General features: G+C 46.6%; 2 protein-coding genes across 2 annotated transcripts; both read left to right on the forward strand.

The window, feature by feature from the left end:
- The first annotated feature begins 287 nt into the window (after window positions 1–287).
- sgpp1b (sphingosine-1-phosphate phosphatase 1b) lies at window positions 288–11,296 on the forward strand. The gene is made up of 3 exons (XM_047049047.1): window positions 288–1,448; window positions 4,386–4,475; window positions 7,845–11,296. Exons 1-3 carry the CDS (start codon window positions 609–611, stop codon window positions 8,394–8,396), a joined length of 1,482 nt encoding a protein of 493 aa, XP_046905003.1. The 5' UTR covers window positions 288–608; the 3' UTR covers window positions 8,397–11,296.
- Window positions 11,297–12,167: 871 nt separating this feature from the next.
- On the forward strand, window positions 12,168–14,118 carry wdr89 (WD repeat domain 89). Its single transcript, XM_047049477.1, has 2 exons — window positions 12,168–12,317; window positions 12,461–14,118. The coding sequence occupies exon 2, from the start codon at window positions 12,486–12,488 to the stop codon at window positions 13,641–13,643; it is 1,158 nt and encodes a 385-aa protein (XP_046905433.1). The 5' UTR covers window positions 12,168–12,317; window positions 12,461–12,485; the 3' UTR covers window positions 13,644–14,118.
- Window positions 14,119–14,220: the final 102 nt, after the last annotated feature.

Consider the following 14,220-nt stretch of genomic DNA (forward strand, 5'->3'; position numbering starts at 1 on the left):
GATCCTGTCATGTTTTGAATCTCAAATCATATAGCAGGATACTGTTTCATAATGAAAACCGTTGTTGTACTGAGGAACCAACATGAGTTCTCTTCATTTTCTACTATAATTCACAATAGGAAACGGTTAAGCAATGAAATTCGTATATGTATGCTACAGTTCATTACCTATTAGTAAGACATTTTTGTGTTTACACCCTTCAAAAACAATGCACAAGCGCGGCCACGTTTGAATCCTGAATGCGTCAACCAAGCGTGCGCGCCACTGAGCATTTCATAGATCTGTCAGTAACCGGATACTACTAACGTTACTGAAGATAGCGGGGCGACACAAATTGAATCTCGTTAGCTAAGTAACGTTGGACACTAACGTTAGAATTTACACGGAATTTACACGTTATCATCTGAAGGAACGGAAAATACCTGGATTCGAAAGGAGCATACGCTGTATTATACCACTCTTGTTGAACGTGTGTTATGGGAACTCGCTCAACTGAGCACTTTCTGCCATGATGCACGGGTTTCATGAATGCTTGGCAGGCTAGCTTTTGGTGCTGACTTACACTATTTTCTGACGAAAAAGAAGCTCGATCTTTCATACTACCACCAATGATGGCAAAAACCACATTGTCGCAGGTCGTAGAATTGTTCCATTATTTGCAAGATCCGCACCATGTCGCACGGTTTCAGCAGATCTGCGGGGTGCGCGGGACGTTTTCTAAGAACTCAGCGGAGATCAAAGACACTGAGCGGACTCATTTGCACAACAACGGCGTCTCCATCCATCCCACCAGTGAAAGTGACAAATGCACTCTCAGTGGTGGCGGAGAAGGAGAGGAGACAGAGGGTCTTCGACAGAGGATCTCGAGCGGACTCTCTTTAAAACCAGAGGGACTTGGAAATGTTCCTCAAAATGGAGCAGCGGTCACACCGGGGTCTGAAAGGTCGGGGCATAGCACGGGCGAAACCGGAGCCCGGGACAGCGTGGAAAATGTTTCAAATAATGTTAATCCGTCTGAGGTGGAGATTGGACCTCCGAGTGTCGGTGGAGGGAACCCAAGTGTCTTAGAGAGCACAGTTAAACCCTTGCGTAAGAATTCTCTAACAGGTGATCTGGGACAGGAATTCATCATCGAGAACACGTTTTTGTACTACCTATTCACCTTCGGAACCGAATTGGGAAACGAGCTGTTTTATATCACCTTTTTCCCGTTCTTCATATGGAACGTGGATGCATATGTTAGCCGGAGACTGGTAGTTGTATGGGTTTGGGTAATGTACCTTGGTCAGTCAACCAAGGATGTGATTCGGTGGGCCAGACCAGCTTCGCCGCCTGTGGTCAAGGTGGAGATGTTCTATAACTCTGAGTACAGTATGCCCTCTACGCACGCCATGTCGGGAACTGCCATTCCCTTCTCGCTGTTCCTGCTGACCTACGAGCGTTGGGAGGTATGAGTTCTCTATGTTATCATCACAACAAACTAAGGGGGTTTACTTTTTTCAGTTAGGAAGATGATGAAGTAGGTTTAAAACGACTTCCCCATTTGGCTTCGGGTTTTTTTCCCTCAAAAAATGAAACTTTTTAAATTGACACTGACTTGTTTCAAAACTGAACAAGGTTTCTGTTTGATACCTTGTCACATGCAGATATAAACACATTCTTTATCAGAAGGCAAGCATCCAGCCTCAGCTTTAGATGCCCAGTGAATGCAACAGTCCACCACTGTTATCTGAACTCCCCAGTCATACCATTCTTTTGTAACAGAATAGTTTTATCTTGACAAAAAGCTGCTACTCGAATCACGCCTTGAGTCCAGGGGAAGAATAGTCATCCTCAGCAGTACTGGCTTGTATCTACCGGTGTGGAAGATAAGAGAATAGCATGTCTCCTGCAGGGCTGCTGATAAGCTACTGGAAGTTAAAGCTTCTCTCTTCTGTGAACCAGAGACAGTAAATCAGAGTCTGTGCGTCTGCTTCAGGGTGGACAGTTTGACAGTTGGTCAACTGGATGTCGGCCACCGATCTCACCACATGAGTTTTCCAAATGTGGCTGGGACCCGTTTTTAAACATTCAAATTAATTTAAACAGTCTTGGACTTCAAATAGTGAAACCAACTGTGATGTTTGTTTAAAGGAGACTCTTTAACCTCATGTAATATCAGATGGTGCTCACCACTTGACCATTCTAGTCCAAATGCCCTCTACTTCCTACACAGCTGTGCTTGACAGATGTGAGAGGTGTGTGCAGCTGCAGGGTGTGTCCCTCAAAACCCCTCCTGCTTGCCGTAGCCATGCTGAATAACCACTGCTGACTTGCCTGAACAGAGCAAGAATTTGGGATGTTTCACAGATGCCTCCCACTACACACACACACACACACACACACTCTGGGTCTGTGTAGGATAGTAATAAGAGCCAGATGGTTCTCTGAGGGCTCTGGAAGAAGAGCATTACTAAAGGAAAGGCAAAGACAGCTCTCAGAAACGTAGCATGGCTCTCTACCCCTGGGATTTGTGTACAGGCAGGATCGATCACAGTCCAGCTACACAAACGTTACCAAGTTGAATTTGCAACACTTGATCGCCAGAAGTAAAAACAATGTTAAAGTTCTGCTCAGTGAAGGGGAATGTGAGAATCAGAAAGTAAGAACTAGATGGTCTAAAACAGTGGTCTTTAGCCCTGGTCCGAGGGACCCAGTGTCCTGCATGTTCTAGATGTTTCCCTGCTGCAGCACACCTGCTTCAAATGAATGGGTCATTATCCAGGCTTGATGACCACTGGTTTAAAGTGCCAGCTATCCAGAAGACCACAGAGGACACTGCATATCTGGCATGCAACGCTTGCCAATTAGAGGCTAGAGGCACGAGTCGACCTCACACAGCCTCCTAGAGGCTAGAGGCACGAGTCGACCTCACAGCCTCCTAGAGGCTAGAAGCACGAGTCGACCTCAGACAGCCTCCTAGAGGCTAGAGGCACAAGTCGACCTCAGACAGCCTCTTAGAGGCTAGAAGCACGAGTCGACCTCACACAGCCTCCTAGAGGCTAGAAGCACGAGTTGACCTCACACAGCCTCCTAGAGGCTGGCACAAGTAGACCTCAGACAGCCTCCTAGAGGCTAGAAGCACGAGTCAACCTTAGACAGCCTCCTAGAGGCTGGCACAAGTAGACCTCAGACAGCCTCCTAGAGGCTAGAAGCACGAGTCAACCTTAGACAGCCTCCTAGAGGCTAGAGGCACGAGTCGACCTCACAGCCTCCTAGAGGCTAGAAGCACAAGTCGACCTCAGACAGCCTCCTAGAGGCAGGCAAGAGTCAACCTCACAGTCACGTCAGCAGAACAGCTGGGGAAGTGGACGTCCAGCCAGACGAGCATGCCAGCACAGCTGACTCTTCAGGGTCACTCCATCTCTGCAGATAGGCTGTGTTTACCCCCACTGCTCATTTGGTCTGGGTTGCCAAGGATACCCAGTGGTTACTCCCTTAAAGGCAACACAGGGCATCCCTTACACCCATATTGACCGTGAGAATTTTGGAAACGTTCCGGGAATATTCTCTGGTCCTCTGTCTGAAGATGAGTGACTACGTTGCCGATCACCCTCCATGAGTCACAGCGTACAAACCTCAATGTCTGTACAAATGCTTTCATGAGTCGGCGAGCCTTGTCCTTAGGCAGCTGATTAGAAGTCAGGATTAACATGCTGTGGATCACTCAGCTCCCGATTGGCTTTGATAATTTAGAGCTGCATGCTTGAAGCATGACCGAGTTTTATCCACTCTTCATAGTAAGGCTGTTAGTGTGGTTTCTGAGTGGACAGACAACTAAATATGCTCCACTGGTATTGGTCTGTCACCACTGTACACCTGTGTTTGAGCTCCAAACCTGGGTAAAAAAAACATCAAGCCACCATAATTTCCCCTCCAGGTCTGGGCGTCATCAGAGGAGCGGCGGAGCAGGGTAGTGGGGGAAGGTTTCATTCGATTCTCTGCTGTGGGAGGAAATTTGAGCTATTTCAAAACACTAGAGCCACAATGAAGAGAGGGAACAAAAGGGTTTTCTTTTCCCCAGTGTGCAAACCTCAGCAGTCTCTCTATCTCTCTCTCTTCCTCCCTCTCAATCCCCCATTGGTTCCTACCTAGCTCTGTAATCGAATAAGGAAATGACTGAAGGCCAAATGTCATGCTACATCAAAAATGTATCATAACCGTGTTTGTGTGACTGTGCTCCGTGTAGTTAGAACAGCCCAAAGGCTTATGTTCAAATATTCATAGAATATAAAATGCAGTCACCAGTATATTGGCTTGGAGACTGAAGGCTGTTGCTAGTGCTATATCCTAGACTGACATGACTCCTTTTTCTCCTTCCTGCCTGCTCTCTTGTGTGTCCCCAGTACCCCTTCCAGGTGGGCCTCTCGCTGGCACTGTGCTGGTGCATCCTGGTCTGCATCAGCCGGATCTACATGGGCATGCACTCCATCCTGGTGAGTCTGTGCCACGTCACCAGCGCCTACCTGTCATTGTGACCGTGCTGTGCGCAGTCCTGTTAGCTGACAGGAGTCAGTGTGACTGTGCTGTGCGCAGTCCTGTTAGCGGACAGGAGTCAGCCAGTGTGACTGTGCTGTGCTGTGCTGTGCGCAGTCCTGTTAGCGGACAGGAGTCAGCCAGTGAAGTCAGGGCTGGCCAGTGATCCCCTGTTCGGACCGCCCTAGGAGTGTGAAACCTGACCTCGCTGTAACAGTATCTAAACGGTAATGTCACCTTGTTCTCAGCTCACAGCCAGATACCAGGTGTCGTGTCCTTGTTCTGGGGCTTGCGGCTAGCTTGCTAGCACAGCTGAGGACTGTGCTGAGGTGAGGCTGAAATCCTTTGGTTGTGACAGACTTGTGTTCCCGCTGCGGGCTTGTCACGTGACTATTGGAGGTAAAGAGCCTGTGGCTTATCTGACCCTCCTCTGATAGGAAGGCCAGGGGGAACTTGTGAAGTTGTTGGGTCGTTCGATTGTTCCAGAGTCACCTTTGTCCTTCCTCTGTCTTTTGTCACAAAGGGACCTCGTCCCCCTTGTCTCTCATCGTCCTGCCGTTTGTCCAGGATCGGTCGGCGTCGTGGCCGGACCTGTTTAGTGCTCACAGAACAGATGTGGTCTTGGACTGTAAACGTGCTCTTCCTATTCCTGTGATTGTCTCAGTGTTGCCGCCCTCTCTCCTACTAAACCTGATTTAGCTTGTCCCAGACTCATAAATCCGTGGCAAACCCCATAATGTACCTGGTTAGGCTGACATGTTTAGGGTGGTGCTGGGCTTGGGATAGATAACCATAGACGATAATAGTCTTTGCATTCTGGCTAAGGTTTTATAGACACTGTTCTGTGGCTGTCCTATGCTATGCTTAGTATTACAGACATCGCAAAAAAATGAGGTAAAACAAGCATATTTCTTTTGAGAGAAGAGTTATGTGATTTTGGCTTCAAACCCCCTTTGTATAAACGAAAATATGTCACTACTCTTGCCATTATTTCTGACCTTTTCATTCTGGAAAATGTTTCTTTGTTTACGTAAGACATAAGAGCTCTATCAGGCCCTGCTGTGGAGCAGGGACTGAGGGCCAGTGACTGAGGGCCAGGGACTGAGGGCCAGTGACTGAGGGCCAGGGACTGAGGGCCAGAGACTGAGGGCCAGAGACTGAGGGCCAGGGACTGAGGGCCAGGGACTGAGGGCCAGGGACTGAGGGCCAGAGACTGAGGGCCAGGGACTGAGGGCCAGGGACTGAGGGCCAGGGACTGAGGGCCAGGGAGGGGGAGACATGCTGTCCTATAACTGGGTCTCCTCCTGGCTTGCCCTGTAGATGACTACAAGACCCAGAGATACAGTACATGATTGGATCTGGGCCTGTGCATGTCCGTAACATTTAGCTCCGAGGGCTAATGTTGATGGTTGGCATGCTGTCATAAGTCTGGTTGCAGTGTTGAGTTTGATTGGCGGTCGCCAGGGTAACTGTTACTGTGGTGATGCCTGTATCATGTCTCAGGGAGGGCCAGACTGCTGAAGTGACACCCAGAGTATTGACTCAGTTACCCTTTATTGCCCAAGCCCAGACAGGAGTCATCTCCCTCTCCCTCTCCCTCTCCCTCTCCCTCTCCCTCTCCCTCTCCCTCTCCCTCTCCCTCTCCCTCTCCCTCTCCCTCTCCCTCTCCCTCTCCCTCTCCCTCTCCCTCTCCCTCTCCCTCTCCCTCTCCCTCTCCCTCTCCCTCTCCCTCTCCCTCTCCCTCCCCCTCTCCAGGCTAGGCCATGAGAGCTCACATTCTGTCTGTAGCAGGACCTAATGGTTCTAATGCTATTAATGGGGTCTAATGCCCTGTCTGGTTGGAAGTCGTATCAGACCAAGTTTGTGAGTGGTGTTCCAGAACATTCATTTGTGGTTTGTATTGCCTGGCCTGGCTCTCTGTCAACTGTAAACTCACGCCCAGTGAAAACACTTCCTCCCTTTTGTCAAAAAACAAGCTTTATATCCTACTGGAGCTATTGTCTACATCATGTTTCAGTTTTCTTCAGCCTGTAGCAAGCTAACATGGCTTCATTCCCCAGGCCTGTGTCTCATTAGACCAGGGATATACAGTTATCTGAACTAATGAGGCCTGATTGCTGATCCTATTAAGTCATTAGAGATCTCCAAGGTAGACCCAGAACAGATGGTAACTGGTCTGCAGGACAGGGAGTGGACTGGCTGTCTTTACAGACTTTTCTTTCTTTTCAGCATTTCAAGCCGAGTTGTTCACGGTAATATCCGTACCGTAACCAACGTTACGACCACGCTGTAGCTGTCCTTCCTTTAATCAGTAAAAGTGTAGTACTAAAACATTATAAGGGTATTGATAAGGAGCCCTATTTATGTCACCCAGGACTTTCAGTTCACTAGAGGGAAAGACTGAACCTTTGGACCAGCAATAACCAACTCTGCCGGAGTTGTAGAGGTGCTGGGTAGGCAGGGCCATTGTTAAAGTCAAAGATATTGTGGTTTTGTCTTCTAGTAGTCAGAAGCCTAACCCTAACCAAAACTTTTATTATCCTCAATTTTACATGGTGGAAAATGAATCTAAAATGTCTTGTTCAGTAGCTCTAACAATGTCTGTTCAGGCTACTTTGATGTAAAAGCACAGAACTCTCCGTGGTTGCTACAGGACTCCAAAAGTGTTTGTCCCGGATAACAGTGGACATGGAAGTCGATTGAAGTTATACATAGCCCTGTCTTACCTGTGGCCTGGCCTCTGGACTGTGGGGGTACTCTACAGGGCCCGGAGATAGCTGCATGTGACCTCACGTTGGCTGGAACATGTGATCTTTCAGCCCCTCCGCCTACCGACACGTGAGCACCCCTGGGTGTCCTGCCCCGTGACATGGCAGGTTAATGACTGACTGGCAGCATAGACGGTCCTGGGAGCCTGGAAGCGTGGGGTGAAGGGTGAATGGTTCGCTGCACTTTTGCGTTTTGTACTGCTCGGTGTCTAATGCTCACTTGCACACGGACACTGATTAGTCATCCCTCAGCGCCCTTCCTCATGCAATCCTCCTTCCTGTGAGCACACTGAAAACCCAGAAGGGGGAAGGCTATAGGATTGTGTGTTTGAACTGTGGAGGAAATTGGATTTCTTGGAACTTTTCCACACACTCTGCAGGGAAGTTGTTCTGTGGCTTCCAATGAATCTTTTACGGAGAGGTGAAGTGATTTGAAACACAAAACACACACACACATAAACAGGATTGAGTCACGTGTGCTTGTTTTCTCACCGTCGATGCTGTCATCTAGTTTTTGTATGAATGTAGCCACTAATGCACATTTGTATGTTTTCCATCCAGGACATAATCGCTGGCGTGTCGTTCAGCGTTCTGATCCTGGTGGTGTTCCAGCCAGCCCTGGACATGATTGACAACTTCTACCAGACGAACCACTACGCCCCCTTCTTAATCATCACCCTCCACATAGGCATGGGCCTCTTCTCCTTCACCCTGGACACCTGGAGCACCTCCCGGGGCGACACTGCCCAGATCCTGGGCTGTGGAGCTGGCATGGCCCTGGGTTCCCACCTCAACTACCGCCTGGGCCTGATGCCTGACCTCCCCCTGACCCAGCTGCCCCTGTCCCCTCCAGACCTCAGTGTCTCCCTGGTGGCCGTGGCCCTGCTGAGGTTGAGCCTGGGAGTGCTGTTGCTGCTGGCCACCCGCGCCCTCATGAAGGCTCTCACCATCCCGCTGGCCTGCCGCCTATTTGGCATCTCCAGCGGGGACACCAGGAAGGCCCGGCAGCACATGGAGGTGGAGCTGCCCTACAGATACATTGTGTACGGGACGATGGGCTTCAACACGCTCTTCCTGGTTCCTCTGCTCTTCACCTACCTGAAGCTCTCCTGATGGTGAGGGGCTCTGTTTTCAGCTCCTGGCCCTCATCCTGCTCATCCTGGCCCTCATCCCGACCCTAATCCTCAGCCCTCATCCTAACCCTCATCCTGCTCATCCTGACCCTCATCCTGCTCATCCTGACCCTCATCCTGACCCTCATCCTGCTCATCCTGACCCTCATCCTGCTCATCCTAACCCTCATCCTGCTCATCCTGACCCTCATCCTGCTCATCCTGACCCTCATCCTGCTCATCCTGACCCTCAACCTGCTCATCCTGACCCTCATCCTGCTCATCCTGACCCTCATCCCGACCCTCATCCTGTGCCTCACTCTACACAGCACCCTCAGGACCGCACCACTTATTCCTATTCCAGACAAACCGAGCGCTGCCACTTGGTCCTCGCCCCGCACGCTGGTCACGGATGACACTTTGAAGCAGGGGCGTCAAAAGGACTGAGCCAGCCGGATACCACTGATCTAGTTCCTGTAATTAACCTGTGTCTTACTATTCAGAAAAAAAACCTGGATAATTCAGGCCTGTTCTCAACCTTTGATTTGATGGTGATCTCAATTATATCTTACTTACTTGCCACCCCTCAGTAAATGGTAAAAGTAAATGGGAATTAATTGTATTTTATTCTTTTTTTCTTTTTTTTAAGGGCTAAATTTATGTATTTTTACATAATTAATGTAGTTTTTTTTAATTTATTTGATTGCATTTGTTAGTTTCACTTCAGACTGATGGGAGAAAAGCCATTACTGGGCACATATGATGCTAAAGCATCACCTTTTCACTGTGGGATGTGTACTATATGTAGATTATAGGGTTTCAGGTAATACGAAGATATGCATGTTCTGTCAAGTCGTTGAAGGGGATCCCCCTTACTCCTATAAATGATCTGACGTGGTGTCAGAGGAGGAAAGGTCTGTTCCAGGAGACGAGGGAAGACTATCAGAAGACTGTCAGAAGACTATCTGTCTCCTGTGTCCCTCCTCTAGAAACTCAGAGGAACAAACACAATGTCCCTTACTTCAGTGTACCTCTCTGTTCCTCTTCCTCCTTCCTTCCTTCCTTCTTTCTTGATCATCTTCCTTGTTTCTCTGCGGTAGTTGGACTACAGTGATGAGTATGCTATAATGAGGGGGCTTATACAACGCTACCCGCTTTCGCTGCTCTAATGTGGCACGTTAATTTACTACGTCAAAGACATATTAGCATGTTATTGCTTCAATCGTCTCACCTGCTGAGGCAACCCTACTTTGTAACCCGAAGCATGCCATTGGCTTTCCACTAGCAGGCAGTTTACTGGTTATTCGGTCCCCTGTGTTGTGTATATAGTAATGGTAGTACTGTGCAGTACTGTATTGTACAGTGTTCGTCTAGACGGGACTGTATTTGGCTCTGTTTGGGCTGGACTTGTGTGTTTGTCGTTTCAGAAACATGCAGCAACATGTAACTATGATTTTGGACCGAGAAAGTCCTTAGACCTTCTGTCCCGAGACAACTTTAAAACGGCCTTCACTTTCCTCATTGTACAGGCTTCAACTCCCATGATCAATTTGTAAGTAGAGTGAGATGGTACTGTCCTGATAAAAATGCACTGACCTTCATATTCCATTCATTGTGGTTTTGCTGACTGGCAGAGGTCAGAGGTCAGACACAGCTGTGTCTGGGGTGTGTTTAGTTCACATCCTGTGGCCTTGTCTTGTGTGTGTGTGTGCGCGCTTGTGTTTGTTTCATGCATTTTTAGGAAGGTTAGGGTTTGGTCCAGTTTGGTTAGTGTTGAGTCCATTGACGGGACCAAAATTGTGAACACAATTCAGATTTTTTTGAAGTAGACAACTGGTGGTGTAGCTGGTCTGTTTATTAAGCACTATCCTTCGTATTTATTCGTAGCAGGAAAGTCTCACTGCAGATGGGGGAAACACAAGGAAATGAGATTGATAAGGCCAATAAAACCAAACATCCTGGTGTTGATGGCTTCTTTTGTTTTTCTTGTCAAGTCCCCAGTGCGTTGAGTGAATTTTCACCGCACACTCATGGATTGCCCAACTCAAAATATTGTAGACTTTGTACAGACATAATTGTTGGATATGTTTTAAAAGACTTTTGTCTGGTTATGTGCTCTTTGTAATTGGTCAATTTAACAATGATGTTTTGCTGTTCTTCCAGGTGTTCTAATGCTATCTTAAATCTCAGAAAATATTAATTTTCTATGTGGATGATCACTGTTGTTTTTTTAACTTTTTGACCAAATGAATTTTCCTGTCTAGCTGTTCTGTAGCTTATTGTACTGTGTCTGAACACCCTAGTGCCTTTACTGTAGTTCAGGAAGGATTGAGAAGGTTCCATGTCTTTCAGGGTTCATGCTTGTTAAAGTGTTTCTGGGTCCAATCTATTTCTTTTTGATAACTGTGTAACAGTCTGTCATAACTACACAAGTTTTTTTTTTATTCAAACAGCCACCTTGTGACTTGAGTTACTATCCGAATAGCCTTTTTTAATTGTCATTGTTTGTTTAAATGCATATCAATATGAGCATGACAGGATTTTATGTTTTGATAAACGATTCGTGTCTTCAAAAAGGCTCAATGTGCTCAAGTTACCTTTTCACAGACCAAATTAAATCTGTACTGGTTTTTAATCAATGTATTCTTTACAATGTGCAACTAGGATATGTTCCTGTATGTCAAGTTAACAATACATTTGTTGTAGATCTATGTTAGATAAGATGTGAAAATAAGATAAATCATTAAGCACTTTTCACACCTTGTTTTTCTGTAGATTAGAGTTTGATAAAAGATGCTTTGACATTGTATCATATTGTTTAAGTGAAATGTATTTTAAAAAAGATCAAAGAAATCTGTTTTCTCTTTAAATTATAAAATAAAGATATTGTTTTGGTCACTACGGGAGTGGTTTTTGTTATTTTGTATGGCATGTTTTTTTTTATCGTTTTTTATCCTTGTGTCATCTGTATGTACAATGTTTTCTTTTATTGATGTGATGCATATTTTTTCCAGACATGCACTGAACTGTGTGTTTGCCAGAATAGGTATAGTACACAGAACACAGGTCCAGCAAAATACATTGCACCCTGTATCAAGATATGGGGACTTTTACTTTGCCGAGTGGCAGGATATAGGCTTTGATCAACCTTGATAATTGTTTTGGGAACTTCTGACCCTGGCCTGGCCTAAACTTGCAGTCTACTTGGCCAGTGGCCACTTGCAACAAGCTGCACATAGGTTCTCAATACAGCAACAGGATGCAACACACGCACACTTAACTTGATTGTGTTTCGCCAGGCATCGGGAGGAGCTGAAATGACAGCACCTTCTGTTTGTCTGACAATACCAGCCGTGTCACTTTATCCACTTGTTCCTCTCTCGCCCACCTGGTCTTCACATACCAAAGCTTTGTGTTTTTCTCTCACTCTCCATGTCCAGCCCTTTCATTGTCCGTGTGTGAGAGTTCACTGCTGTTCAGGAACATCGTTGAGATAAAAGCTCTCTTTTCTACTGAAATCTCCAAACACTCAAGAAGTAACTGCGCGTCAACCTGGTAGGATCTACTTCCACCTGGTGGTCAAATTCATTAAACAGGATTTTCAATGATCTACATTCAGATAATTTCGGAGACATATGTTTTAGAAAGATTTTGCAATATTTCACGATTCATGACTTGAATGAAAACATTGGTGAGAATTATGCTCACTTTTTATCGTTCCGTTACTCGAAACTTCCGTTAATTCTAATGCGGAACTTATTTCGAAGATATGAGTTCCTGTCGGATTATAAAAACTAAAACACCAAGACAGAACGTGCTTTTCAAAATTCGTAAAATTATATTCTTGTTAGTGATTGGATAATTCTTGTATATCTTGTGAAAATCTTTCGTTTCATACAATTGATTCGATCAACTGAAAAGCGTAAGTTACATGGTTTTAATAACGGGTTGTTTATGGGTCTAAGAAGTTGCACTTATGCCTGTGGTGCTTGAATGGGAACGGGAATACCTTTCTACATTTTAGATGTTACGCTAATAAATATTTTTCACGTCCTGTCTCTCTAGCAAGGGGTAATTGCAGTATATTGCCATGGAGAGTGTGGAGGAGAAGTTTAAAGCTCTGTCCATTGCTCGGCGTGTCCAGCCGCGTGAGCCCACCTATCTGCTGGACATGTCCGTCCAGAGAGTCTCTGGTCCAGGACCAGGACTCCTGGCTGTGTGCTGCTCCAACCGCTCCATCCATCTGCACTGCAAGGACAACCTTAGCCTCCTTGGAGAGTACCAGGGCCATGGAGGTCCACTCTGTGGAGTCAGCTTCGCCCATCGGTCTCCTGATCTGCTGTTCTCAGGCTCGGCCGATGGCACAGTCAGGACGTGGGACGTTCGCAGACCTGGGTCCGAGGCTGTTCAGGTGTTCAGGAGTGATCCCTATCACCACTTCTGCAGCTTTGACGTGAGCTGCAGTGACGAGGTCCTGTGTGCTGGCACTGAACAGGTGGATGGAGAAGACAGTTTTTTGGTTTTCTGGGATGGACGCATGACCAAGGAGAAGAGTTGTGGGGTTCTCGGGGTGTACTCTGAATCGCATAGTGATGACATTACACAGGTGCGCTTTCACCCCTCAAATAAAGACCGGTTGGCATCAGGCTCCACTGATGGCCTTGTCAACGTTTTCGACCTGAGCCAGGGTTCAGAGGAAGAGGCCCTGATGGCCACTTGCAACAGTGGCTCTTCTGCCAGCTCTGTCTGCTGGTCGGGGAAGGACTTGAACCAGCTGCTGTGCCTCAGTCACGATGAGGGTATGCACCTGTGGGACCTCGGCCAAATAGACACCAATGAACCCCTCACGGTCTTCTGCACTCCCGATGCTCGAAGCTTGACCCCACTCAGTGATGGGAGACCCCTAGATTACCTAGTAAGTGGTATGTGGCTGGAGGAAGAGCAGTGTTTGCTGGTTCTGGGGGGAGAGAACCATGGAGATCTCCATGTGCTTGAGTGCAGCGGTAAGGGCTTGCGTCTGGTGAAGTCGCTCCGTGGGGGTCATTCTGCCATGGTGCGTTGCTTCGTGTGGGACACAGAAGGAGGGGCCCTGTTCACAGGTGGAGAGGATGCCCAGCTGCTTCTGTGGAAACCTGGGACCCGGGAGCTTACGTCAGGGAAGAGGGACACCTTAAAGAGTGGCTCGGCAATCAAATTAAAATCTAGACCACATAAAAAGCACGGGTACCAAAAAAGAGAAGAAGCGTGACAAGCTAGAGGTGTGATTTGAAATGTTAAGTGAGGAATGGGAGTGTTAAACAGATTTTTACAGTTTTGTACAGAAATACATTTCTAGATGGGAGATGTATTCATTATCTTCATAATCACTGAAAACTATGATGAGACTACATTTAGTAGTCTATACTCATACTATTTACTTACTAAGTAGTACTTGATCAACCTGCATGAAGCTATGGTTTTACACTACAAGGTTTTACATAAATGTGTATGCTTGTTTGTAATTCTGAGATAAGTAGTCCACCACTCCTTCATAAACCCAAAGTAGAACATTTAACACATTTAAAAACATGTTATATTTATAAACGGAATGATTGCTCATAGATATGAAAAAAGTATGCATTTGAAGTGTGTCAGTTAGGAACCATCAATAAGTTCGATCTGTTCATAAATACTTAATTACACCTAAATTATGTGTAAAGTATGTTTGTTACCTTACATCAAACAGTAATTTTCATCATATGTATTAAATTAATTTCTTCGGAATTATGCATCCCTGTTTTCTGGTTTTCCCTTCATCAAAGGCTTCCTCACAGGTTTAACCTTAT

This window comes from Hypomesus transpacificus, chromosome 3, assembly GCF_021917145.1.
Source record: "Hypomesus transpacificus isolate Combined female chromosome 3, fHypTra1, whole genome shotgun sequence".
Taxonomy (NCBI): Eukaryota; Metazoa; Chordata; class Actinopteri; order Osmeriformes; family Osmeridae; genus Hypomesus; species Hypomesus transpacificus.

Coding starts and splice junctions, on each gene's coding strand:
- sgpp1b (XM_047049047.1), top strand. CDS start 609: ATGATGGCAAAAACCACATTGTCGCAGGTCGTAGAATTGTTCCATTAT. Junction 1,449..4,385: donor TGACCTACGAGCGTTGGGAG/GTATGAGTTCTC, acceptor GTGTGTCCCCAG/TACCCCTTCCAGGTGGGCCT. Junction 4,476..7,844: donor TGGGCATGCACTCCATCCTG/GTGAGTCTGTGC, acceptor TTTTCCATCCAG/GACATAATCGCTGGCGTGTC.
- wdr89 (XM_047049477.1), top strand. CDS start 12,486: ATGGAGAGTGTGGAGGAGAAGTTTAAAGCTCTGTCCATTGCTCGGCGT.